The sequence below is a fragment of the Dendrobates tinctorius genome, unplaced genomic scaffold, assembly GCF_039654945.1.
Source record: "Dendrobates tinctorius isolate UK_male_01 unplaced genomic scaffold, ASM3965494v1 ptg000008l, whole genome shotgun sequence".
Lineage (NCBI taxonomy): Eukaryota > Metazoa > Chordata > Amphibia > Anura > Dendrobatidae > Dendrobates > Dendrobates tinctorius.
In genome coordinates, this window is record NW_027361676.1 from 2160492 (window position 1) to 2188457 (window position 27966).

Genomic DNA, 27966 nt, shown 5'->3' on the forward strand with positions numbered 1-27966 from the left:
GTTTAGAATAGATTGGAGGGGTGCAAGAGTGTTAGAGGGGAGGCCACAGAGCAGGAGGCGGGAGATGATGAGGGCATGGACTAGGGTTTTTGCAGATTCTTGGTTGAAGAATGTACGGATCCGTGAAATATTTTTGAGTTGAAGTCGGCAGGAAGTGGAAAGGGCTTGGATATGTCGTCTGAAAGAGAGATGTGTCAAGGATAAGGCTGCGTTCACACGTCACCTTTTTTTCCCCTTTTTTGCGGTGGTTTTAAATGCGCAATTTTGCCGCAAAAAATAAGCATCCCATGCAATCCTATGGGGTTCCGCAATGCTGTGCTAATTCTGTGTTTTTTTCCGCGGCGCAATCGCTTTGCGGTAAAAAATGCAGCATGCTCATTAATTTAGCGGAATCGCGGCCATTCCGCCCACATAGGAATGCATTGTTCTGCTTGCTTTCCGTATGTGGCTGTGCTCAACATTTGCGGATGGTACCCACGGACCGGAGGAGAGGAGACTGTCCTCCGGGCTGTGGGTACCATATCCCTGTAAAAAATAGAATTAAAATAAAAAATATTGTTATTCTCACCTTCCGGCGTCCCGGCAGCCTTCCCGCCTCTCTCCACGCTCCCGGCATCTTCCGGTCCCAGTAATCCTTTGAGAGAATGACCGCGATGATGTCGTGGTCTCGTGGGAGGGCGACGTCTCGCATAGGCAGCATCAGTAGTAAAAAGTTGGTCACACTTGTCAAACACTATGTTTGACGAGTGTGACCAACCTGTCAATCAGTTCTCCAAGCGATGCTCCAGATCGCTTGGAAAACGATAGCATTCTGCAAGCTAATTATGCTTGCAAATCGCTAGTTTTTCCGCGGGGAAAATTGCGGGAATTTAAAACTCGATTTTCCGGCGGAATGGAATTCCGGAATTCTCGCGGTAACTTCCACGGGAGTTCCGCTACGTGTGAACGTAGCCTAACTCCGAGGCAGCGAGCTTGTGGGACTGGAGAGAGTGGGCAACCGTTTACTTTAATGGATAGGTCCGTTGGGGGGGTCACATGAGATGGGGGAAAGATGATTAATTCTGTTTTGTCCATATTAAGTTTTAGAAATCTAGCGGAGAAGAAGGATGAAATAGCAGACAGACATTGAGGGATTTTGTTTAGTAGGGAGGTGATATCTGGTCCAGAGATGTAGATCTGTGTGTTATCAGCATAGAGGTGATACTGAAAGCCATGATTGCGTGTTTGTCAGGGAATCCCCACGTTTTGTGGCTAACAGCCTTGAAACATGCGTCTGCGCAGACTCGAACATGTCACTCGAGCACCCGTGATACTTGGTGCATGCCCGAGCACCCGCGATACTTGGTGCATACCTGAGCACCCGCGATACTTGGTGCATACCCGAGCACCTGTGATGTGATACTCTGTGCATACTCCAGCACCCTAGGCAAACCCGCTGTTTACCTTAGATACCAGCTTGCTCGCTGGTCCTGATCGCTGGAAGGGCTGTCTATGTGACAGCTCACCAGCACTCAGCCTAACGATATCCCAGCGATCCCATCCATGTCGGATCGTTGGTGGGATCGCTGGGACATCGTTATGTGTAACGGGGCCTTTACAGATTCAGCTGACATTAATATGTAAGGAGGCGCCGGCCAACTGATTGTTGAGGGAGATGTTGATCACTTTGTTCTCCTGAAGAAAAGCTGCTGGCAGAGATGTCTGTTCTCATATATAACACAGGAGCGCTCGGCTGAACAAGTGCTCCTGTGTGTGGGAGAGCCAGACGAAATGGCTATTAGACAAACGATTGGCCAAAGCACCATTCGTCCAACACTGTAATGTATATGGAAGTACCAACCAACTGATTGTTGGGGAAGATATCGATCGGTCGTGTCCAATTTCGGACTGCCAATAAGTTTCTTCTCCTGTGGAGAAGCCATCAACAAAAATGTCTGTTCTCAAAGAGAACACAGAAGTGCTTGGCTAAACGAGTGCTCCTGTATATGGGAGAGCCAGCCAAGATGGGAATCAGCAGAACGATAGCCTGAAACATCAATCGGCAGACTGCCATCTAATGTGCCTTTACACTCTTCAGAGGAACGGCACACTGTTGATTACTATGAAAAAAATACTTCTAAATTGTTATTTTAGGGAAATACAAGTTAATTTAGTAATGTAATAAAACAGATAGTATTAAAGATTGCTCAGTGCACATCTAGTCATTTAACACTATGTATATAGTAGCATTAATGACCTTTTCCAGTACACCATTGGTGAAGCCCCCTAGAAAAAGTGTAAGATGCTCTGGAATTCAATGAACAGTAGGTTATATTCAACTGAACAAGAAATGAAGAGGAACAACGAAAAAAGCATCTTGTTCAACTATTCCAATTACATACAATGGGGAAAAAAAGTATTTAGTCAGCCACCAATTGTGCAAGTTCTCCCACATAAAAAGATGAGAGAGGCCTGTAATTGACATCTTAGGTAGGCCACAACTATGAGAGTCAAAATGAGAAAACAAATCCAGAAAATCACCTTGTCTGATTTGTCAAGATTCATTTTGCAAATTATTGTGGAAAATTAAGTATTTGATCACCTAAAAACATGCAAGATTTCTGGCTCTCACAAACCTGTAAGAGGATCCTCTGTCCTCCACTCCATACCTGTAGTAATGGCACCTGTTTGAACTTGTTATCAGTATAAAAGTCACCTGTCCACAACCTCAAACAGTTACACTCCAAACTCCAAGATGGTGAAGACCACAGAGTTGTCGAAGAACACCAGAAACAAAATTGTAGCCCTGCACCAGGCTGGGAAGACTGAATCTTCAATAGGCAAGCAGCTTGGTATGATGAAATCAACTGTGGGAGCAATAATAAGAAAATAGAAGACATACAAGACTACTGATAATCTCCCTCGATCTGTGGCTCCATGCAAGAGCTCACCCCGTGGGGTCAAAATGATCACAAGAACGGTGAGCAAAAACCCCAGAACCACACAGGGAGACCTGGTGAATGACCTGCATAGAGCTGGGACCACTGTAACAAACGCTGCCATCAGTAACACACTACGCCACAAGGGACTCAGATCCTGAAGTGCCAGACATGTCCCCCTGCTTAAGCCAGTACATGCCCGGGCCCATCTGAAGTTTGCTGGAGAGCATTTGGATTATCCAGAAGAGTATTGGGAGAATGTCATATGGTCTGATGAAATCAAAGTAGAACTGTTTGGTATAAACAAAACTCATCGTGTTTGGAGGAGACAGAATGCTGAGTTGCATCCAAAGAACACCATACCTACTGTGAAGCATGGGGGTGGAAAGATCATGCTTTGGGGTTGTCTCTCTGCAAAGGGACCAGGATGACTGCTCCGTGCACATGAAAGAATGAATGGGGCCATGTATCGTGAGATTTTTGAGTGCCAACCGCATCCCATCAGCAAGAGTATTGAAGATGAAACGTGGATGGGTCTTTCAGCATGATAGGGCAATGAAGGAGTGCCTTTGTAAGAAGCATATGAAGGTTCTGGAGTGGCCTAGCCAGTCTTCAGATCTCATTCCCATAGAAAACCTTTGGAGGGATTTAAAAATCTGTGTTGCCCAACAACAGGCCCAAAACATCACTGCTCTAGAAAAGAACTGCATGAAGGAATGGGCCAACATACCGCCAACAGCGTGTGCCAACCTTGTGAAGACTTATACAAAGAGTTTGACCACTGTCATTGTCAACAAAGGATATATAACAAAATATTGAGATGAACTTTTGTTAATGACCAAATACTTATTTTCCACCATAATTTGAAAAAATAAATCTTGCCAAATCAGACAAGGTGATCTTCTGGATTTGTTTTCTCATTTTGACTCTCATAGTTGGGGTCTACCTATGATGTCAATTACAGGCCTCTCTCATCTTTTTAAGTGGGAGAACTTGCACAATTGGAGGCTGACTAAATACTTTTTTCCCCACTGTACATAAAGCAGAAAAAAAAGAAAAATATCAAATTTCCCAAGAGATTGAGAAATAAAGTAAAATGTAGTCAGGCTCATCAGGTCATGATGAATACTGCAGATTTCCAATTACAATAGCTATGCGAGCACACATAATATAGTATATGATTTTGCGTCATTTGTAATCTGGTATCCCATTTCTTGTATATTGTATATATGCTAGTGATTTTTTTTCACCCTTAAAAAGAAACCCTGAAATCTTCCAATTTAGAAAATGAATGTCTCCTTGAAAACTCTGCAAGGAATTGCAGTGTTTATCGAGTGAGACTTAATTACTCCACAATTTCTTCCAGTGAGCGATGTTTCAAATCTAAAGTGCCAGATGGGATTGTACAGTCATTAACCTTTTTAAAGGAGATATGAAGTATTATGTCAAGTATGAGTTTCCCTAAAACGGATATGATTTTAACTACCTTGCTAAAGATTAGAAAACAAAAGCTTTCCAGGGAGGTTCATTCACGGATTCCTTGTATAATGGATAGAAAATAACTTTAATGAGTTGCTGTGATTTCTGTAAAATATTGAGGAACCTAGACAAATTTGTCAAATGAAAATACTTCTGAGGATTTTACAATTCTGTATCGCGCACATCTACAGATCACAGACATCAATGCTTTTAGAAGGCAGCGAAACAAAAATCCTCAGCATTTAGTCTCATTGATTTTAACACTGATTGGGAACAGAGCGCAGAGGAGCAATGCAGGCCTCATAAGTCTATCCTCCTAGGGATTCCAGCCCACAGACCCCACCATCGATATCATGTGTTATCACTATAACAACTTATTGCCGATCCACAAAATAACTGATAAGCTGCTATTTGTTGTGGGTCTAACTGCTGGGACCCTCATAAACCCAAGAATGGGACTTTGGAATCCTGAATGGTGGGGGTCTAACTGCTAGTTTGCTAAGTGAAACTGAGAACAGAGACTCTGAAATCTCCATTTAAATTGAGTGATGGTCATGCATTTGTATCACGTCTCCATTCAATGTCTATAAAGGACTCAATAGACTGATGAAGATTCCCGAAAGCTGTTCTTGGCTATCTTCATCAGTTACATAAATAATGAATAGTGGTGATGGTGATCATTGCTCAAATTTCTCCATTTAAATGGGGGACTCCAGAGCCCTGTTTTTGGTTTGATGAGCGTTCTAGCAGTTAGGCCCACTGCAATCAGAAACTTACTACCGAACCTGTTCATAGGTGATATGACCTAAAGTGGAGGAGCAGGCGCGCGTCCTCAGGAGGAGGAGGAGGAGGCGCACGCGTGCCCAGGCACAGTATGTGCGCGCGCCCGCCGAGCAGGAGGAGCGGGAGCGTGCACCCGGCGCGGTCCGGAAGACCAGACGGAGGAGACCGCCGGACAGAGAAGAGTCGCCGGGGAGGACCGCGGAGAAGACTGCGGCCGCCGGCGCAGAGAGGAGCAGGACACCGGAGGATGGGTAAGCTGCGGCCGGGAGGAGGCAAAGAGAGGAGTGCGCGGCAGCCGCCGCGTGACAGTACCCCCCTCCTTACGCGCCTCCCTCCGCAGTCCGGAAAAAAACTTAGCCAAGATTCGAGGGGCCTGGATGTTCTCTTGGGGCTCCCAGGACCTCTCCTCGGGACCAAAGCCCTTCCAATCAACCAAAAAAAAGGTTCTCCCCTTTTGCTTCCTCATGGCCAAAATATCTTTAACCTCAAATACATCGTCTGCGGAGACAGGCGGAGGCGAGTGAGGGGCCTTAGAAAGGAAACGATTGAAGATGACTGGTTTTAGCAAGGACGCATGAAAGGCATTAGGGATACGGAGAGAGGCAGGAAGCCGTAGTTTGTAGGAGACATCATTAATACGGGAGAGGACCTCAAAAGGTCCAATATAACGGGGACCCAGTTTATGGGAAGGGATCTTGAGGCGAATAAACTTGGAGGCCAGCCAAACTTTATCACCAGGGTGATATGGCGGAGCATCCAGGCGTCTTTTGTCGGCGTGTCTCTTGACTCTGTTACGTACCAACTCGAGAGCGGCCTTGGTCTCCTGCCAGATCCTGGAGAATTCCCCGGTCAGAAGGTCAGCCGCCGGTACACCCGAGGCAGGGGGAACCGGAAGAGGTACACCAGGATGTTGCCCGTAGACGACAAAGAAAGGAGACTTGCCCGAAGACTCACTGACGTGGTTATTATAGGCGAACTCAGCCCACGGGAGAAGTTCAGCCCAGTCGTTCTGGTGGACATTGGAAAAATGCCGGAGGTAGTTCACCAAGCACTGATTTGTCCGTTCGGCCTGACCGTTGGACTGGGGGTGGTAAGATGAGGAGAAGTCGAGAGTGATATCCATTGATCTGCATAGGGCTCTCCAGAAGCGAGAGGTGAATTGGACTCCTCTGTCAGAAACAATATGTTGGGGCAGTCCATGAAGACGGAAGATGTGCTGAACGAAAATCTTCGCCAAGGCTGGGGCCGATGGCAAGCCGGAAAGAGGAACGAAGTGTGCCATCTTAGAAAACCTATCAACCACCACTAGGACGACAGTACAGTTGGCAGAGCGGGGCAGGTCCGTAATAAAGTCCATGGCAATGTGTTGCCAAGGGGACGAGGGTACTGGAAGCGGGTGTAGAAGACCAGAAGGCAGCTGCCTAGGCACCTTGATCTTGGCACAGGAGAGACAGGAGGCGACGAAATCCCGGACATCCTGGGGAAGAGTCGGCCACCAGTAGTAGCGGGACACCAGGAGAAGTGTCTTCTTAAGCCCGAGATGGCCAGCCAGCTTGGAAGCATGTCCCCAGTGGAGGATTCGTCCTCGGTCCTTCTCCGGCACAAAAGTCTTGCCAGGTGGAGGTGAGAGAAGAGAAAGTGGTGCCACCGTGATGAGCCGGGATGGATCCAAAATATGCGTGGGTTCCTCTTCGACATCTGCGGGAAGGAAGGACCTGGACAAGGCGTCAGCTTTGAGGTTTTTGTTGCCTGGGCGAAAATGCAGGTCAAAATCGAATCGAGCGAAGAACAGAGACCACCTGGCCTGGCGTGGGTTGAGTCTCTGTGCAGACCGAAGATAAGCTAGATTCTTATGGTCTGTGAAGATTGTGAAGGGATGTGCGGCGCCCTCCAATAAGTATCTCCACTCCTCTAGAGCTAACTTGATGGCCAGCAGTTCTCGGTCCCCAATGGAATAATTCCGCTCTGGGGTGGAGAAGGACTTGGAAAAGAAGCCGCACATAACGAGCCTACCGGAGGAAGATTTTTGAGACAAAACCGCTCCAGCTCCAGTTGCTGATGCATCCACTTCGAGGACAAACGGTTTGTTGACCTCAGGACGATGGAGTACGGGAGCCGTGGCAAATGCTCGTTTCAGAGATAGGAAGGCCTCCTCTGCTTCAGGGGTCCAGACGTGCGGGTTGGCTCCTTTACGAATCAAAGATGAGATAGAGCCGGCCAATGAGGAAAAATGAGGGATGAACTGCCGATAATAATTTGCGAAGCCGAGAAATCGCTGAACGGCTTTCACCCCTTGGGGACGTGGCCAGTTGAGCACGGCAGACACCTTCACCGGATCCATACGCAGGCCGGAGTCGGAGATGATATAGCCCAGAAATGGAAGGGAGGACTGTTCAAAGGCGCACTTCTCCAATTTGGCGTACAGGCGATTCTCCCTCAATCGGAACAGTACTCGGCGGACATCTCTTCTGTGGGTGGACAGATCGGGAGAGAAGACCAGGATATCGTCAAGGTACACAACCACACTGGAGTACAGAAGGTCTCGGAAAATGTCGTTCACAAATTCTTGAAAGACTGCGGGGGCGTTGCACAACCCGAAGGGCATGACGAGGTACTCGTAGTGTCCATCCCTGGTGTTGAAGGCGGTCTTCCATTCATCTCCAGAGCGAATACGGACGAGATTATAGGCTCCACGGAGATCCAATTTAGAAAAGATTCGCGCCCCTCGTAGCCGGTCGAAAAGCTCGGGGATGAGAGGTAAAGGATATCTGTTCTTGATGGTAATCTGGTTAAGACCTCAATAGTCAATACAGGGGCGGAGAGACCCGTCCTTCTTCTTGACAAAAAAGAAGCCAGCCCCAGCGGGAGAAGATGACTTTCGGATGAAGCCTTTGGCCAAATTCTCTTGTACATATTCAGACATGGCCTGGGACTCGAGTGGACTCAACGGATAGATTCGCCCCCGGGGCGGAGTCGAGCCGGGTACAAGCTCGATGGGGCAATCATATTGCCGGTGCGGTGGAAGAGCCTCTGCCTCTTTCTTATCAAAGACATCCGAAAAAGCCCAATAGGCCGAGGGCAAATCCGCAGGGCCCGAGACAGGAGACGAGCATTTGAGGGGTTGTACTGGACGAAGACATCTAGTCTGGCAAACGCAGCCCCAGCGAAGAATGTCTCCGGTCCGCCAATCCAGGACAGGTTCATGCATCCTCAACCACGGAAGACCCAGGAGCAAGGTGTGGGATAGAGACGGCAGCACGAAGAAGGCTATTGTCTCACGGTGCAGGACCCCGATCTGTAATTCCAGCTCTTCAGTGACCAGCGTAACGGTCTCGCGCAAGGGAATGCCGTCGACTGAAGCTAACTGCCGGGGAACCTCCAAGGACCTAACAGGTATCCCCAATCTCTTCACCGCCTCGAGTTGGATAAAATTACCAGCAGCCCCTGAGTCAATATAGGCTAACTCCGAGAAACGTTTGGATCCCTGGATAAACAAAACAGGAAGGGTCAAAGGTAGAGAGGTGTCGAAGGCACCTAGGGAGGCCTCTCTTACCTGTCCTAGGCGGAGGAGTTTCCCGGCCTCACAGGGCAGGAACGTAGAAGGTGGGAAGCACTGCCACAATAGAGACAAAGGCCATGAGTGAGTCTCTCCTGGCGGCGTAGCTCTGCGGGCCTGAGTCGGTTAACCTGCATAGGTTCAGGGGCTGACGCCGAGGTGGAAGGCCGAGAGCGGGGAGGACTGCGTGTCGGAGGAGAAAACCGAGTGGGTCTTCTCTCCCTGGCGACCTCGCGGGAACGCTCCCGGAAACGCAGGTCAATTCGCGTTGCCAGCGAGATGAGATCTTCCAAAGATGTAGGTGTATCCCTGCCTGCCAACTCATCTTTGATTCGGGGCGACAAGCCACGCCAAAAAGCCCCTACTAGAGCCTCATTGTTCCATCCTAGTTCAGAAGACAACGTACGGAACTGGATGGCGTACTGTCCCACAGAGAGAGCACCCTGGCGAAGGCAAAACAAGGACTCGGTGGCGGAGACCAGACGGCCGGGTTCATCAAAGACCTTACGAAATGTCTCCAAGAAGGTTGCGAGCTGGGAGACTATCGGGTCATCTCGCTCCCACAATGGATTCACCCAAGCCAATGCCTCACCCTCTAAGTGGGAAATCATAAAGGCCACCTTGGCCCGGTCGGAGGGATACTGCAGGGATGCCAGCTCGAAGTGCAACTGGCACTGGTTAATGAACCCCCGACAGAGTTTGGGATCTCCACTATAGCGTGGGGGTTTGGCCAAGCGGGGCGAGGACTGAGAAGCTGCCGCAGGCGCAGGGACAGCGGCCGCCGTCTGTAGAGCTAGAAGGCGGTTATCTACAGAGGCTATGTAGTTCAAAATATGGGCCTGGGTGTCGCGCTGCTGAGCAAGCTCCTGCTGTAAGCCGGAGATTTGGGAGGCAATCCCCGGATCGGAGGTTTGCAGAGATGAAAGTCTGGACTCCATTGACTTGAGGAACGACATGATCCTCGCCTGATTCTCACGAAGGAACAAAAGTTCCTTTTGGGTCGGGGTCGGGGTACCAGCGGGATCCATGGCCTGAGTATTCTGTAAGGTACACCTGGGGTGGACCCGCTAGACCGTGGCAACGAACCTCCCGGGGGCGAGCTGACCAGGTGGACCACCCCCTATACAGGGAGCGTTTGGGGCAAGCCCGCGGGTAACTATTACCACGGCAGCTGGTACCCTGGGAAGTAACGACAGACAGACAGCTAGAGCCGAGTTGGGGATACAGGACTGATGGTACCGGCTGGGAACCACAGGACAGACGGGCACTGCTTAGAGACACGAGATAGGTGGGCACGGCCTGGAGACACAGGAGAGGCGGGCACGGCCTGGAGACACAGGAGAGGCGGGCACGGCCGGGAGACACAGGACAGGCGGGCACGGCTGGGAGACACAGGACAGGCGGGCACGGCTGGGAGACACAGGACAGGCGGGCACGGCTGGGAGACACAGGACCTAGGAGAGAGGAAAAATGGAGAGGTGAACGAGCAACGGATGGACAGGACGCGATAGCGTGCATAGAGGGCGGCCAGAATCACTAGGGAAAAGCAGTGATACTCAGGCACCGCTGGCAGGAAGAGGCGGCCAGATATAGGGGCTAGTAGGAGGACTTCCGGGTCATGACCTAAAGTGGAGGAGGAGCAGGCGCGCGTCCTCAGGAGGAGGAGGAGGAGGCGCACGCGTGCCCAGGCACAGTATGTGCGCGCGCCCGCCGAGCAGGAGGAGCGGGAGCGTGCACCCGGCGCGGTCCGGAAGACCAGACGGAGGAGACCGCCGGACAGAGAAGAGTCGCCAGGGAGGACCGCGGAGAAGACCGCGGCCGCCGGCGCAGAGAGGAGCAGGACACCGGAGGATGGGTAAGCTGCGGCCGGGAGGAGGCAAAGAGAGGAGTGCGCGGCAGCCGCCGCGTGACAATATATTGGTGGGCATAGCCCTTTAATAACCTGTGATATGTGCATATAAGTGAACCTATTAGATGAAATAATATGTTGGTGCAATTTGCTCTCAATACACATCCTGTCCTCTTCTACATGTAAAATGCGTGATGTCTGTTTTTGGTCATTCTGGCTTTTAATATGCATTGTGATGCAGAGGTAGCATCTTGTGCAGTGATGAGGTAGTGACCCAGCAAAGTTCAAAGCAAAACGTATCTTTAATGTTCAACTCTAAATAACAAAGCACACGATATCCTCCAGATCGCAGCCGGGAAACAGGACAGTCCACCTCCGGATCGTTGCTGGGAACAAGACAGTCCACCTCCGGTTCACAGCCGGGCATATATCCACTGGATTACAGTCACTAAACACGCCAGTACACATCTGACCAGTTGCCGTGGGCGACTGCACCACCGTGTTAATGTTCTACTCACAGCATTACACAGTACATGATATCCTCTGAATTGTAGCCGGGAACCATATCCTCCAGTTTACAGTCACTAAACACGACAGTCCTCCTCTGACCGCTTGCTGTGGGTGCCAGGCTATTCAGCTGCCTTGGCTGTTTGGCTCCGCTGGTCTGTGTTGCCTCATACAGGTGGAGCTCTGCAGAGCCTTCTGCCATGTACTCCTCCAAACACCAAATTGACACTGAACCTGACACACCCAAACCACGCAGTCCATGGGTTCAGATATCAGAGGGCGGTTGACAACCACATGTCCAGGCCCTTGGCACCGCCGATACTTACTCGCTGCAGCCAGACTATACCTTGGAGCTGCTATAGGGGAAACAGAACTTTTGTCACAGTGGTTTGTGGACTTTTCCCATGCTCTGGCACAAAGTCCAGAGTGGCTGTATACTGCTCAATCAAGTTTATCGGCAGGTCCAGGTGCCCAAGTCCCTTTGCCCACCCAATGCTGCATGGCAGCCAGCAGTGCTTTCACCAGCCGGTTGACCACCAGCCTCTCTACCATCTAGGCCGGGGTCAAAGTCTCAGGCTCTAGCCATTCCTCTGACAACTGTAATAAGTCATACGCCTGAGACTTGATGGGATGAGTCTCTGCAAAGGACCACTGATACACCCACTGATAGCCCCTTACCTTAGGGGTTTCTTCTTTACACCACTAATTGACCCTCTCCTTAGGGGTCTACTCTTTCTGCTGCTGCAGCACCTCTTTCTGCTGCTGCTGGAACTGCAGCACCTCTTGCAAAAGCTCCTCCATTTTCCCAGCAGGCTTGCTCACCAACATGCAGCACGCTTTGGGGTATGCCTCAATTCACACTGCCTGCATTCTTTCCACCATATGTGATGCAGCAGTAGCACCTGTGCAGTGATGAGGCAGTGACCCAGTAAAGTTCAAAGCAAAACGTCTCTTTAATGTTCAACTCAAAAAAACACAGCACAGAATATCCTCAGGATCGCAGCTGGGAAACAGCACAGTCCACCTCAGGTTTGCAGCCGGGCACATATCCTCTGGATTACAGTCACTAAACACGCCAGTCCACCTCTGACCAGTTGCCGTGGGCAACTGCATCACCGTGTTAATGTTCTACTCACAGCATTGCACAGTAGATAATATCCTCCGGATAACAGCCAGGAACCATAGCCTTCAGTTTACAGTCACTAAACACACCAGTCCTCCTCTAACCTGTTGCCGTGGCCAACTGCACCTCTCTGTGTACGCTGTGGGTGCCAGGCTATTCAGCTGCCTGGGCTGTTTGGCTCCACTGGCCTGTGTTTCTTCACACAGGTGGAGCTCTGCAGAGCCTTCTGCCCTGTAGTCCTCCAAACGCGAGGCTGACACTGACACTGAACCTGACACACCCAAACCCTATACTGCAGGGTTTTTAACTAGCAACCTGTGGCCTTTGACCACATAGAAAACCCGAGCCAAGAATAAAACGGACTGCACCACTATCATTGGTAGTCTGTTTCAAAACAAAAAAGCCCAGAGCAGGTATTCCCTAAATCTGCCTTGGACACCCAAAGACCTATACTCACTTTAGTCTGCATTGCAACCACAGCTATGCCTATGACTGCAATGTCCTCTCATGGCCTCTATACGCCTCCGTGTGCATCCTGGGGGAACATCCATTGACCCTCACATGTACAGTGGGTATGGAAAGTATTCAGACCCCTTTAAAGTTTTCACTCTTTGTTTCATTGCAGCCATTTGGTAATTTCAAAAAACTTCATTTTGTTTCTCATTAATGTACACTCTACACCTCATCTTGACTGAAGTAAAACAGAAATATAGAAATTTTTGCAAATTTATTAAAAAAGAAAAACTGAAATGTCACAAGGTCATAAGTATTCAGACCCTTTCCTCAGTATTGAGTAGAAGCAACGTTTTGGGCTAGTATGGCTATGAGTCTTCTTGGGAATGATGCAACAAGTTTTTCACACCTGGATTTGGGGATCCTCTGCCATTCTTCCTTGCAGATCCTCTCCAGTTCTGTCAGGTTGAATGGTGAAAGTTGGTGGGCAGCCATTTTCAGGTCTCTCCAGAGATGTTGAATTGCATTTAGGTCAGGGCTCTGGCTGGGCCAGTCAAGAATGGTCACAGAGTTGTTCTGAAGCCACTCCTTTGTTATTTTAGCTGCGTGCTTAGAGTTCGCGTGCTTAGGGTTATTGTCTTGTTGGAAGGTGAACCTTTGGCCAAATCTGAGGTCCAGAGCACTCTGGAAGGGGTTTTCATCCAGGATATCTCTCTACTTGGCCGCATTCATGTTTCCTTCAATTGCAACCAGTTGTCATGTCCCTGCAGCTGAAAAATATCCCCATAGCATGATGCTGCCACCACGTTTCACTGTTGGGATTGTATTGGGCAGATGATGAGCAGTGCCCAGTTTTCTCCACACATACCGCTTAGAATTATCTCCAAAATGTTCTATCTTCGTCTCATCAAGCCAGAGAATCTTATTTCTCATAATCTGGGAGTCCTTCGAGTGATTTTTAGCAAACTCTATGTGGGTTTTCATATGTCTGGCACTGATGAGAGGCTTCCATCAGGCCACTCTGCCATAAAGACCGGACTAGTGGAGGGCTGCAGTGATAGTTGACTTTGTGGAACTTTCTCCCATCTCCAGACTGCACCTGTGGAGCGCAGCCACAGTGATCTTGGGGTTCTTCTTTACCTCTCTCATTAAGGTTCTTCTCCCACGATTGCTCAGTTTGGCTGGACGGCCAGGTCTAGAAAGACTTCTGGTGGTCCGAAACTTCTTCCATTTAAGGATTTCTACATTTCTGTTTTTTTTCAGTCAAGTTGGGGTGCAGAGTGTACATTAATGAGAAAAAAAATGAACTTTTTTGAATTTACCAAATGGCTGCAATGAAACAAAGAGTGAAAAATTTAAAGGGGTCTGAATATTTTCCGTACACACTGTAACACCAGTCTCTGCCTCACAGCATAGAAAAAAGGAATCACAGCAAAAGCACAAAATTGTCTGCTTATTTTGCAGAAAGGCCAAAGAAGCTTGTACAATGTGATAAACAAGTATTATTAAAGGGGTTTTCCGATTATGGAAAACACCTTCCCATACCGGCAGTTTGCTTTAAACTCAAAATTAAACTATGATTTACTCTTCCTCCCCTGGTCCAGCACTGAGCCACCACTGCTGCTTCCAGTGTCTATAATAATATAATAATAATAAATTTTATTTCTATAGCGCCGACATAATCCGCATCACTTTACATTTCAGAGGGGACTTGTACAGACAATAGACATTACAGCATAACAATAATCACATAGATCATGACAGATACCAACAGGAATGAGGGCCCTGCTCGCAAGCTTACAATCTAGGAGGAAAAAAGGTAGACACGAAAGGTGGGTGGTAACAATTGCCCTGATTGTATGGACCAGCCATAATGTTAAGTGTGTAACAGTACAGACACAGAGGGCTAATGGATGCATAAAGTATGTGGGAACATGATGGGGGGAACCTGGTTATGGTAAAAACTTTTGGCTGTGCCACACAGGGATAGATTCGGTTAATGTGCTGAGGCGGTATGCCAGTCTGAATAAATGCGTTTTCAGGGCACGCTTAAAATTGTGGGGATTGGGGACTAATCGTATTGACCTGGGAAGTGCATTCCAAAGAATTGGCGCAGCACATGTATAGTCTTGGAGACGGGAGTGGGAGGTTCTGACTATTGAGGATGCTAACCTCAGGTCAACAGCAGAATGGAGGGCGCGGGTAGGGTGGTATACTGAAACAAGGGAGGAGATGTAGGGTGGTGCTGAGCCATGGAGAGCTTTGTGTGTGAGGGTAACAAGTTTGTACTGGATTCTGGAGTGGATGGGTAGCCAGTGTAATGACTTGCACAAGGTAGAGGCATTGGTGTAACAATTGGCGAGGAATATGATCCTGGCTGCAGCATTCAAGACAGATTGGAGAGGGGAGAGTTTGGTAAGAGGGAGACCGATTAGAAGAGTGTCTATTATTGATTGTTTGCAGCGCTGATGTAATGTCTACAGCGCTGTAGCAAATAACTGAGCTCATAGGGTCTGAGCAGCTCATACTGTTAACTCAGGCGGAGCAGTTGACGTGACACCAGTGCTACAGACACTAGGAGCCGAGTCAGAGACTCAACGCTGGTCTTGGGGAGGGCGAAAAGAAGGACAATTTGTATTTATTTTTCTTTGAAACAGACTGCCGCCAAGAGAAAGGGGTTTATCGAAATGGGACAACCCCTTTAAGTTTAAGGTGAGTGTTTCCCAATCATGGCTTCCTAGAACTCAGTGGTTTCTTTGAAGCTAGGTAGAGGTTCAGCAAAAGACAGCAGCTGACACTTTCATAGCAGGGATGGCAAACCGAACTGAGTCTCTTCAAACTGTTTGGCATCAAGAGGCAAGCAAAGCCAGCAACAAATCTCAGGTTGAATCTACAGTTACAAAATTCTTTGTCAGCCCGTACATAAAGTTGGATTTTGTTTAGAGGTTTCCTGATGTAACTAAGATTGGGAATTGCTGTTTTATAAAGACAAATGGGTACATTTTGAAATACAAACCGAAATGTCTCCAATAGTCCTTGTATAGGTATCCCCGTCTACTGCTCTTGGTCATAGCTGTCTTTGTCATACCTTCATACTGCCCTTGAATTTACAATCCATTTTTCATCAATCTCAATATTAACCAATCACTGGTTTGTAAATCTAGCAACAAAATGGTTGACAAATTCATTATGAGAACTGCTATCTAGAAAAATGAATGAAATTTGCATTTGTCCATTGTAAATGCAATGGAGAAGAAGCCTACAGACAAATATAAGATATGATAATTATTTTATCTTCGCAATATAAGTGCCACAAATCAAAGAGTGCGATGACATGACGAGCACCAAAGGTTAATTATTTAATTTAATTACTGGGACATATCTACCAACAAAATAGAATAAACTTCATTTAAGAAACAGATGTCTCTAGTGGTCTCAGTTCTGGAGCACGGACAGCAGTCAGTAGGTATCTACCGTATTTGGTTACTTCTATCCCAACCCAATATTACATTTCTCAACTATTTGTGTGAAAAATGCATTCTATATAACATGCTCGAAAGAAAAATAATGTCATTGTAATATTGTATGGGATATATGATATGATAAATCCATTTGTATACTAGTAATGTGACCAGACAGTTAGTCTGGTGTGCAGCTGTGACAAGTGAGATAAATCAATAAGATGACCAACTGTTTCTCAATCTATTCATTTTACATAACCCATTTAGTGCCACAAAGCATGTCCTCCAGCACTGAATATGGGTAATGAAATTACCCCACACGACCCCCTATATACAATGTGAACATCTAGCACATGCTAGCAGTCATTTCTAGACATGTGGCTATGACCCAGTGTGGCACCAGACTCCTATCCACCCACACTGGTTTCTTAACAATTGATTTATACGGCTCGCAAGCTTTTAGCCTTTTGTCTTGTAGCTGCCGTATTCGTCGAGTGATGTTAGTCAAATGTACCTATCTGCGGGTCCTACAAAGGTTAGATCCTTAAGAAGAATGACAAAATTAAGCTCAATGGATTTACAGCCCCATAGGAGTCAAAATCGGTAATGAAAAAAAAGAAAGGTAAAAGAGGCACAGTTTCCCATGTGCTGCCATCCATTGTGGTGCTCATCCCAACCCTGTGATTCTGTGATACGTTGGCACCCTATGACAGCATATTACAAACATGTGGTAGCTAATCACAGGTCGGTGCACTGATTTTCATCTGGGCAGGACTGTGACAACATTTCATTAAGTCGTAGGGGTGAAGAGGCAGAAAGTGGATGGAGTGGGTTCAGCTAGGAGCAGTAGAAATGAGCATTTTTATAAAGTGATGTTTCTTTTAACCTTTTGTGTTAAACTACATTTGCATGGAGCAGTATTCGGACATCAGCACTGCCACACCAGTCAACCTATTGGAAAGACTGGATAAGGGAGAAATGTATATAGTGGGAAAATCTCTTAACTTATAAGTGAGGTTCGGGGTATGAGAGATCATAATTTCAAGACTTAGATGCGCAATGTTATGAGGATCTGTTCGTGGTCGTCTGCCAGCTCAAAATAAGGCTTCCACTGACAGGTTTTGCGCTGTCTTTTCTGACAACCAGGTAAGAGATGAACCATAACATACACCTTTTAACCCCTTGCAGTGCACTGGACTTACAGAGGCCTTGAGTTGAATCCTCAAAGAAGCCACTGGTCAATGGAGCAGGCTGGCAGGAATGATTAGGTCGCTGGGTTAGAATCACGAGGGGAGAGACAGGATCAGAATCATCAGATTAAAGTATAGTCAAAACACAGGCTGAGATCCAAAACAAGAATCAAATGGACTGAAAAATAAACGAAAAAACAGTAAGGTGTGATTCTGTCCCACTGACAACAGCAGGGAGTCAATTACTCCTGCTAGACAGCACACACCCATACTGCTAGGCTGGATGGATCAAGGGGTTCCAGCCACAATAGCCTTTGCAGCTGGACAGATTGTGCTGTCCAGAGCTTCTGGTCCTGACTTCTCCTCTATCACCAGTGCTGCCCATAGAAGAAATACAGCATCACCAGGAGGCAGAAGCGACCATCATAGTAGCAGGTCCAGGTGGAAATGAAACAGGCAGCATACTTTTGAATGGATCTGTCATCTGCATTGGCCGCTACAGTTCTAAAAAAGTAGTTTGCAAAATGGCACAAAATAATATTGTGCTGCTTGGCTGCTAAGAGTGCTGAAAGAATACATTGGACATAGACTTTATGATTTTGGTGTATTCCTGAGGAGATCACTCCATCAGCCCCTTTCTGCAGTGACTGACAGGATGCAAACCAATCATTTCTGAGTACAGCACTCAGGTATGTACATCAGTCTCATAGACAATGAAAGGAGTAGCAGCGTGAATGTGTGACTATGCTGCTTCATTCAATTCCGGAACAACAACCTAGGTTCAAGACCACCTTTCTAGTTACTGTGGGGGTTTGAGTGGTAGGATCGAAGTCAAAATCCAAGCTGTCCTCCTTCCTTCTTAAAACACAACTGTTGCACAGTGAAAAGTGTGAACTCTATCAGATTCTCCAGCACTTACGCCGGGAGCAGGCACGCACGTGACCACAGCTATATGATTAGTATACATGTGGTCCCGTGCCGATGAGATGTGAGTGGACTCACTCAATACAAGTGAATTAAGCGATTCTGGACACGTCTAGTTGGAATGTGGCCAAAAGTATACAAATCGCATACTTGTTGTCAAATGACCGCCGGCTCCCAACACTGGAGAACCCTCACAGCGTGTCTGCAGTCACACCTTGACCAGTTTTTGTGCACTTTCATCATTTTCTCTTCCCCTTCATCCACGAACCGTTAAAAAAATCCCTTAATTCTGCTACTGTTTGGTTACGTGCACATGACGTCTTTTTCAGGTATAATTGGACGAGGGCTTGGTGTTGTGGAAAAGGAACCTAAATTTCAAAATCTGCGCAACAATTTGCAGGACAAAATAATGAATGTGATTTGATTGATAGATTGATCTCATCAGTGCGGATATTTACAATGTTAAAATGAAGCTTATGACCTACAGTAGAAATGGTGATCATGAGTAAAGCCTCTGTGTTGAATACACCATTTCGCACACAATAAATACCCATTTTAAATATTCAATCCAAAGGAAAAATCAGAATATTAGGTAAGCATAGCTTTTAATTCGGCAGAACTGCTTATTGCCTTATCTGGGTTTGATTTCATTACTTTGCACGGTATGCATATATTGGAAGTACATGATGGCACTGCGATACTGCTTAATGCTGCAGTGCTGCCAGAACAAAAAAAAATGATACTGGCTGAATGCTATGCATACATAAGCTTCCCCGCAGACCTCTCGTGCATATAAAACAACAATATTCCCTTAAGAGATGTTAAAATACATGCACCCCTCTCTCTACCTGGTTCTCTTTTTAGAGGATTAGAGAGGCACAGTTTGATGCCAGTCTTTCCTTTTTAACTATACTTTATGATCTACTACTTATCTTGCTATACGGCTGATAAGAGTAAAGCTGATATGTGCTAAATTGTAGTAATGTCTCAGACTCAAAGATGAAACAATTTAGAATCCTCGCCTCGGGCTCTTGATGCTTCAGCTCCTGCTGCTCGGTTACCCAGAATTCCCCCTCTTACCTGATCGCTGGGCTGCCTCAGCCCTGGTCAGGAAATGTTGAAGTTGATCCAGTTTCTCGTGCTGCTCCTCCAAGGGTTTTTGCTGCCATATGGCTGACCCAGGCCCTCCAGCGTCCCTTAAGGCATTCCACTTGTGAATCAGAGTAAAGAGTTCAGAGAAAGACTTGTGATAGCCTTGGCGCAGCATTTCTATGCAGATGCTTTGCTTGAATGAATCCCGATAACTGCACAGAGAAGAAAACAAATAATTAAATAGCCTCATAATTACAGCTCATTCTGTAATTAGCGCCCGCATTACATTTCACGTTATCGTGCATTTCATTGAAGCCAGGTCCCAAATGTTTTGCGCTTAGCGGTGCAGAATGCATGTGGTGTAATTGAGCATCGTGTTGCACATTTATCATTAGCCATCTCTTCTATGAACGCCACTTGGAGACAAGGGCTGACACAACTTCTTCTAAACAACATAAGTGGAGGTCCCAGATACTGGCGCTCTCTCAATGCTCGAGGACATGTTTGTCTGAGGCTGTGGTGACTCCACCTGGTCACTGCAGGATAATCAGACATTTCTCCTCGGCTGGATCACGGGAATTATGCTTTTTCAAGATGATTTCATTTCACAAAAGGAATGTGCGTAATGTATCATTAATCTTCATGTAATATACCGTTGGAGCGTTAATAATTTACTGGAAAAGCTCATAAAGGTTAACACTTAGTAAAGAGGTAAATAAAGGAGATCAGAGTTTCTGAATCAAATGTGGTCCATAATTAGATTAATTATTCACAGACTATTTAACTTTACAACCAATTTCTGGTCACATTATTCTGGGCACTTATTAAGCAACCTAATACATAATCTTTGTATTACAGAGTAAGGCTACGTCCACACGGTCAGTAACCAGCAGTGTTTTGAACGCAGCACATGTCCGCTGCATCCAAAGCTCTGCCAGCTTTTGAACGCAGGTGATTCCGCATATGTTCTCTGAACCATGCGGCATCACCACGCCCTATTCATTGCACTGGTGAGATTTATCTTGCAGAGACTCGCGTCTCCGCAAGATAAATAGACATGCTGCAGTCTGGAAAGTTGCGCCACATGGGAAGCCGCGGGCACCAGTTTCTTGAAATCCCATCCACTATGCTAGGTGAATATGATAATCACTGGTTATCCCTATCAAAATCATTACCTGACTGAGGAGGTTGGCATTCTAAACAGATGTGGCACACAAGCCTAGGTTTCAGGATTCTTCTTTATTAGCAAATTTAGATTAAAGGTTATTAAACCGCCCTCTTGAATTACAATTGCAGTGTTTGAAGATTAAAAAAATATGCTGTTATTAAAGTGCTGTAACAAAATAAATTATTAGTCTACCAGCTAAGCTTTTGAACTACACAGTGTAGTTAAACAATCTTGGACTGTGTTCTTATGTAAGGTGTTGTTCACATCTGCATCAGAGGCTACATCAGGAATCTCCATTACAAATTCTGCCATATACGATGGATAGAGTAACACAGCCTGCAATAACTGGACCCAGTGCTTCTTTGAATTATTGGAATCATAGCTGAACTGTAGTAGCCTAGAGTGTCCACCAAGCAGTGTACAGAAGTGCGGTAGTCAGCTCCAAATACTGTTTGCTTTCCAGCTACTTCCAGGACTTGAAAGAATTGATTGGTGGGGTTTCTGTGCACTGACCACCACATACAGGAGAGGACCCCTGTGCAAGAACAATATTTGGCCAGTCTAATAGCTCACCATAATGCAAAATTCCACCTGCTTTGTAGGTGAAAATGGGCCCCCTTTAGCTCCTGTGTCCCTGTGCAGCTGCACCAATGATATGTCTGCCCCTGGTGCCATGTGTTATAGATTGTATGCTTGCGAGCAGGGCCCTCACTCATCTTGGTATCTGTTGATCTATGTGTCTATTGTTATGCTGTAATGTTTATTGTCTGTACAAGTCCCCTCTAAAATTTAAAGTGATGCGGAATATGTTGGCGCTATACAAATAATAATAATGATAATAATAATAATAATTTTATGTGTTGGACCACCACCAATCTGATAGTGATGACGTATCCGGACTAGGAAAGGTTATTAATATCACTGTTGTGGAAAACCATATTAAACATACTGTATGTGCTTGGAAATTCTCTAGGCAAATAGCTTAAAGGGGTAATCCAAGATATATTTAATTGTCCCTATGCTTTTCAGCCCTTTAAACAGACTCCTAATGTACTTGCAGTAAAAATTCTGCTCCTATCTATTTGTGTATGCTGATCATGTGGGCTGTGATGTCAATTTGGTGATGTTCTAAACAATACCCAGATGGTTTTCTGCCTGAACAGTAAAGCCTAACTCAAGTAACGTCAATCCTAAGGTTAAAATATATGGTTGGCAGTGAAGCTCTGGGATCATGAATGTCCAATCCCATCTCTGCTTCTGTGGTTCAATTTGTGGCACTGCTAAAATTGGGCTGGAGCTGGGAAAAATGATTCTCATTTCATGCAGCCTGTAGTGAACAGTTGTAGAAGGACTTCATCAGGGAGGTCACTTTCTAGACCTTGCTTCCATCTCATGCACTGGAGCACATCTGGAGAAGGGATGCAGCAGAGACCATATGAATGCGCTAGCCTCAATGTTTAGTGCTAGACTGCTGCTCCGAGGGATACAATGACTGTGAGAAAGTGTCAGCAGACAACAGTGGCAGATAATAGTAGGACTAGGTGCAGTGAACAATTTCTGCAAGGAGATGCACAGAAGCATGAACACAGACTGATATGGAACATTAATTTATGAATAGAAAGAAACACTCATAACAAGCAGAAGACAAATGTACACAAAGAGAATGGCATCATGTCTTTGTGTAAAAATATTTTTTTATTCATAAAAATTAATGGCCATAGCAACTGTACTTATGCACATAAATCACATTTGAAAATTGTTAAATTTTTCAGACATCTTGGAAAAACCATTTAAATATTGTCTGCCAATAAATGCCATATATTTGAAGGCATCACTCTTAGGGTCTCATTTTAAAAATCATGGTATACTTTTACTGTATTAAATAGAATAATCTACCAGACTATACTGAACTTTTTTCTCTGTAGTAACTGATGGATACTAGCCTAAGAGAGGACAAAAGCACATTCATTTGGTCTCTGTTGGATTAACGCACCCATTGGATACTCTTGTTAGTTTCGAGCATGGCCTACTTAGGAGGACTGCGAGGCATACTACCTATAATTAAGCACTTTAGTTTTGCACTTTGTTATGTCTAGCAATAGGTTTCTGATTTATATAAGCTACAGTGCTGGTCACCGTTATTGGCACCCCTTCATTTTTTTCATAGACTGTACAATATCTTTAGAAATAAATTGAAATGTAGCTTAATTATATGCTCAGAGTGGTCCAAAGTAATACAACAATAAAACATTGTTTTTCAACTTACATGTTGAAATTTAAAAGAAGAAACAGAATAAACAGCATATGCAGCAATTCATGCACCCCTAATTAATACTTGGTTGAACACCCTGTGGCATTGTTGACAGCCTCCAAACATTTCTTGTAGCAGTCTATAAGCTTCTTGCACTTCTCAGGCTGGTTTCACATTCGCGCTTTTTAAGCGCACGCACGGCCGGGGGTAGCTCCGCCCCCGAGCCGGCTCTCTGCCCGGCGTGCCCGCCCCTTCCTTGTAGCGCCGCCTCCTAGCGCACAGCGGCGCCTGCGATCGGCGCACCCTATCTTTAGCATAGGGTGCGCAGGCCGTGCGCAGGCCGTGCGCTAGTTGCGCTTTGACCTGCGCTGCGCACTTTTGACGGTGTGCCGTGCGCGCCAAAATCAAACTTTTCGGATTTTGGCGCGCACAGCGCACCGTCAAAAGTGCGCAGCGCAGGTCAAAGCGCAACTAGCGCACGGCCTGCGCACGATCTGCGCACCCTATGCTAAAGATAGGGTGCGCCGATCGCAGGCGCCGCTGTGCGCTAGGAGGCGGCGCTACAAGGAAGGGGCGGGCACGCCGGGCAGAGAGCCGGCTCGGGGGCGGAGCTACCCCCGGCCGTGCGTGCGCTTAAAAAGCGCGAATGTGAAACCAGCCTCAGCTGGAATTTTCTCCCATTCTTACATTACAATTTGTTCAAGCTCTTGAATGTTTGCAGGGTTATTTTTCCCAATGGCAGATTTCACCTCATCCCAAATATTTTCACTGGGATTGAGGTCAGGCCATTTTAAAACGGTCCATTTTTTTCTTTTTCAACCATTCCTGTGTACTTTTGAATGTGTGCTTTGGGTCACTGTCTTGCTGGAGGACCCATAATCTTCAATTCAATCCAAGTTTTCTTACACTGGGTAGGACATTTCACTCTAAAATCTCTTAATAATTCTCTGACTTCATGATTCCTGTGACATGGTCAAGGCCTCCAGTACCAGAGGCAGCAAAGCAACCCCACAGCATTATGGATCCTCCACCATAATTAACTGCTGGTAGGGTGTTCTTTTTCTTATAAGCTTCATTGCACCGTCTGTAAACAAACCATTGCGTTGCATTGCCATAAAGCTCTATTTTTGTTTCATCTGTCCACAGAACATTTTCCCAGAAGGATTGCAGCTTGTCAAGGTACTATTTGAAAAAGATAAGTAGTTACTTTTATGTCTTTTCTTCAGCTTTTTTTTTCTTCCTTAGCCTTCACCCATAAAGCTCTGCTTGGTCTTAGTGTGCGGCATATGGTACATGTTGAAACCATGACCCCAGACTGTTCCAGGTTGGATTTCAGGTCTTTAGATGTTTGGCGCAGTGTTTTTTCCACCATTCGCATCAACCTTTGAAGACATCTCTTTTCAATTTTCCTCTTTCCCCCACATCCAGGGAGATTATTGGTTTCATGCTTCACAAATTTCTTAATAACATTGCGCACTGTTGAAACTGGGATTCCCAGGTCTTTGGAGATGGCCTTATACCCATTGGAAGTCTTGTGTTTGCTAATAATAGTAGTTCCTCAGACAGCTCCTTTCTCTTTACCATTGTGAAAAAGAAACAGGGCCTACCATGTGGCTTTTTAAAACACTGAAGTAATCATTCATTGGCTAATTCATGTCACCTGGGCACCAACAATTAATCATAGGTGATTCTCCTTTGTGATTTACCACAGGTGAGTCAAAATGTGTTTCCATACTAATTTAATGTAAAGGATGCCAATACCAGTGTCACAGTAAGCTTCAGGTTTTTCTATTCTTCCCACCCATTGTTTTTTGTTTTAAATTATTGTTTATTATTTGCTCTTTTGTATTTAACACTATACAAAAAAACTGTTTCAATTTGGCTTAATTTTTTCATGGGTGCCAATAACGATGAACAGAACTTTACACATCAGTGGAGTACTTAAAATCTGGCTAGTCATGATGTGGGTGTGACTTTCATTGTAGCCATTAGCTTTAGTACTCTTTGATTTTTTCCACATTGATTGTACCTATTGGAATCATGATGCTTTTCTTACTATATGTTATCATGGCTGATTGTTGTTTGGTTAATCTAATAGAGGTAATTAATATGCTAGACAAATGGAATCAGGGATGAAGAATTTCTGAAAGAGGACAGGAAAAAGCAAAGTCAAGAGCAAGTCTGTTTCTGGGCCTTTATAAATCTACATATATAATCATCAGTTGGCCGCTGTCACCGAATCCCATAAGGCATCGTGGCAGTCCCACTTGCGCAGGTGCAGTTCGTGAACAAGCCTTGCAGTCACGAACTGCGCCTGAGCAAGTGACATCCACGTCATCGCTATTCTTGCGCAGACGCAGTAACAGCCGCATCGTTACTATGCATGCGTGAGAATAGCGGTGACGTCAATGTCACTTGCGCAGGTGCAGTTCGTGCACGCATCAGCAGGAGGGGCGGAGCTACTGCAAAGCACCACTGGGAGCCAGCAGCTGTGGAGGTACACAGTGGTGGCGTGGGAGAATAAAGTCAGGTCAGATAAGCCTAAGGTCATACACAGAGAGGGCGGGGAAGTACAGATGGAGAAACAAGAGAATAGTCAGGATGTAGCCAAAAGATCAAAGAACCAAATCAGGCAAATAACAGTACAGGAACAGCAGACAGAAAACTTCAACAGGGACGGAACCAGATCAGTATAAACGACAAGGGATGGCCCTGCAATGAGGCTATAAAAAGCCTCCCAGAAATCCAGAAAGAGGGTATCCAGGTTAACCACCTAATCCTCAAAACCGAGCAAACCATTACAGTACCCCCCTCTCAACGGGGGGCCTCCAGACCTCAAGGTCTCTCAGGATGCTGGGCATGGAATGCTCGAAACAGATGGTCAGCGTGTACCAATCTGGCCAGCAACAAGGACTGATCCGCCGGACTGTACCCTCCAATGTACCAGGTACTGTAAAGACCCATGGACCTGTGGGAGTCTATAATGTGTTGTACCTCGAATTCCAAGTGTCCATCAATTAAGACTGGAGAAGGAACGGAACCTGGATCTTCTACGACCGATCCCAAGGGTTTGAGCAAGGATCTATGTAATACGTTATCAAGTTTTAGAGAGGGGGAGACGAAGACGATACGCTACCGGGTTAACCACTTCAATGATCTCATAGGGACCAATGAATTTAGGCCCCAGTTTTGCGGAGGGCAATCGAAGAATTATGTTCTGCTTAGGGAGCCACACCTTATCCCCACACTGAAACATCTGATCTTTCATCCATGAAACATTTATTTTTCTCCTGAGCTCTGGAAATATTTAATTGAACTTTTGACCATAGATCCCTGATTCGGTTGACACAGTCCTCAGCCCCTGGACAGCCAGAATCTAATCGCAAGAATTCGCCGAAATGTGGGTTCAACCTGTAATTAATAAAAAATGGTGACCTACCGGTAGGGTTGATTTATTCAATTGAAGGTGAACTCCGCTAACGGCAAGGCATCACACCAGTCGCTTTGCAAGGCAGAAGTCAAACATCGAAGGATCTGTTCAAGCGACTGGTTGGTGTGCTCAGTGTCATGATACCAGTGATGGTGGACCGGCACTTCTGGGGTTAACGGTTTGATCTCAGTGCAGACTCTTACCTGCACACCTGGGACTTATTATGGTGGCCTCTCATTGGTTCTGGGAAAGCTTCTTATTGCCCCAGGAAGCTCCTATCCCCCGTCAGTTATACTTTCGCCCTTGGCATTGTGTGGTGACCCCTGAGTGTGTTTGAGCTGTGTTCTGGTTGCTTGATACTCTGTGTACGACTCGGTCTGTTCTCTGGATATTGCTTGTTGGATTCTGCTTGGTAGCTTCTATGTGTTTGGTTTTGACCCCTGCTTGGCCCCGACTATCCGTCCTGTCTCATCCCTGGTACTTTACTGCTATCTCTGTGCATGACCTCCGTTTTGCCTGACTCTGAGTATTTCTGTATAGTGTCCTGCCATCTCTGAAAGCAGGACGCTAAGCCCCGCCCCCTTGCAGTCACTTGACCGTAGGTCCTTCACTGCTTGCTAAAATTCAGCGTCCACAGGTCCTGTGTATCTGCACTTTCCGGCTGTATCTGACCCCGGGCCCCCCTAGAGTGCGGGTGAGTCCCTGCTCAGCGGAGGCTGCACGCCGGCGCTGGCAGGATCCTGACACTCAGTTTGCCCGTTGCTTTCAGGATGATAAGCTGAGGAAAAAGACAAAGATATCCCCAACCTTTTTCAAAAAGCCCACCAAAACTTAGCCACAAATTGTGCCTCCCTGACAGATACATTATTCATAGGTACCCCATGTAAACGAACAACCTGGGAGAGGAAATGCCTAGAGAGGGTATCTGCTGATGGTAAACTTGCCATGGGTACAAAATGCGCCAACTTAGAAAATCTGTCTATAATTACCCAAATTACAGTATTGCCCCGGGATGAAGAAAGGTTAGTAATGAAGTCCATGGTCTTCCTGGAATTGGCAATGGCACCAATTCCCTGGCCGTCAATGAGAGCGCTTAGAACGGGCACATACCCCACACGCAGCGACATGCTTTTTTATAACCAAAGCCACTAAAGGCCACCAAAATACCCTCGCTACGGCTTCTCATGTGGCTGAAATACCTGGGCGAGCACTCAATTTCGAATCATGAAAATCCCACAAGAGCTTGGTGTGCAAATGCTGAGGAACAAGCGATTTGTCTTCAGGTTTGGACCTTGGAGCTAAAGAATGAGCTCCCATAATCTCCAGCTCTAATTCCGATGACACTTCGGCTATAACGACACTGGGTTGAAGATTGGGGGACAGCGGATCAGGGGCAGACAGCGGCTCCAAACTACGTGACAGAGCATCAGTCTTCATGTTTTTAGACCCTGGGTGAAAGGTGATCGAAAACTGAAACCTGGAAAAAAAAGTGACCAACGGGCCTGCCTGGGAGTGAGTCTTTTAACAGATTTAATATACTCTAAATTTTTATAGTCAGTGATGACCATGATGGCAGGAGCTGCCCCCTCCAAAAAAATGACTCCATTCTTCGAACGACAACTTGATAGCCAGAAGCTCTCTATTACCTATTATATGTCCCTTACAAAGACTCTCAGCGATCTATTGCTTCATAGTTAGGTGCTCCGGGCATGATAAGTTAAATAGATGAGCCTTGGGCAATTTGGCTACAGGAATAAGATCAATAGCACAGTCAAACGGCCT

General features: G+C 46.3%; 1 protein-coding gene across 1 annotated transcript in view; it reads right to left on the reverse strand.

The window, feature by feature from the left end:
- Nucleotides 1-27966, reverse strand: part of TTC29 (tetratricopeptide repeat domain 29) — a 454195-nt gene that overhangs the window by 326954 nt on the left and 99275 nt on the right. The window contains exon 4 of the mRNA XM_073576236.1: nt 19324-19547. Coding sequence (XP_073432337.1) covers nt 19324-19547 — 224 coding nt within the window. The remainder of the gene's footprint in view (nt 1-19323; nt 19548-27966) is intronic.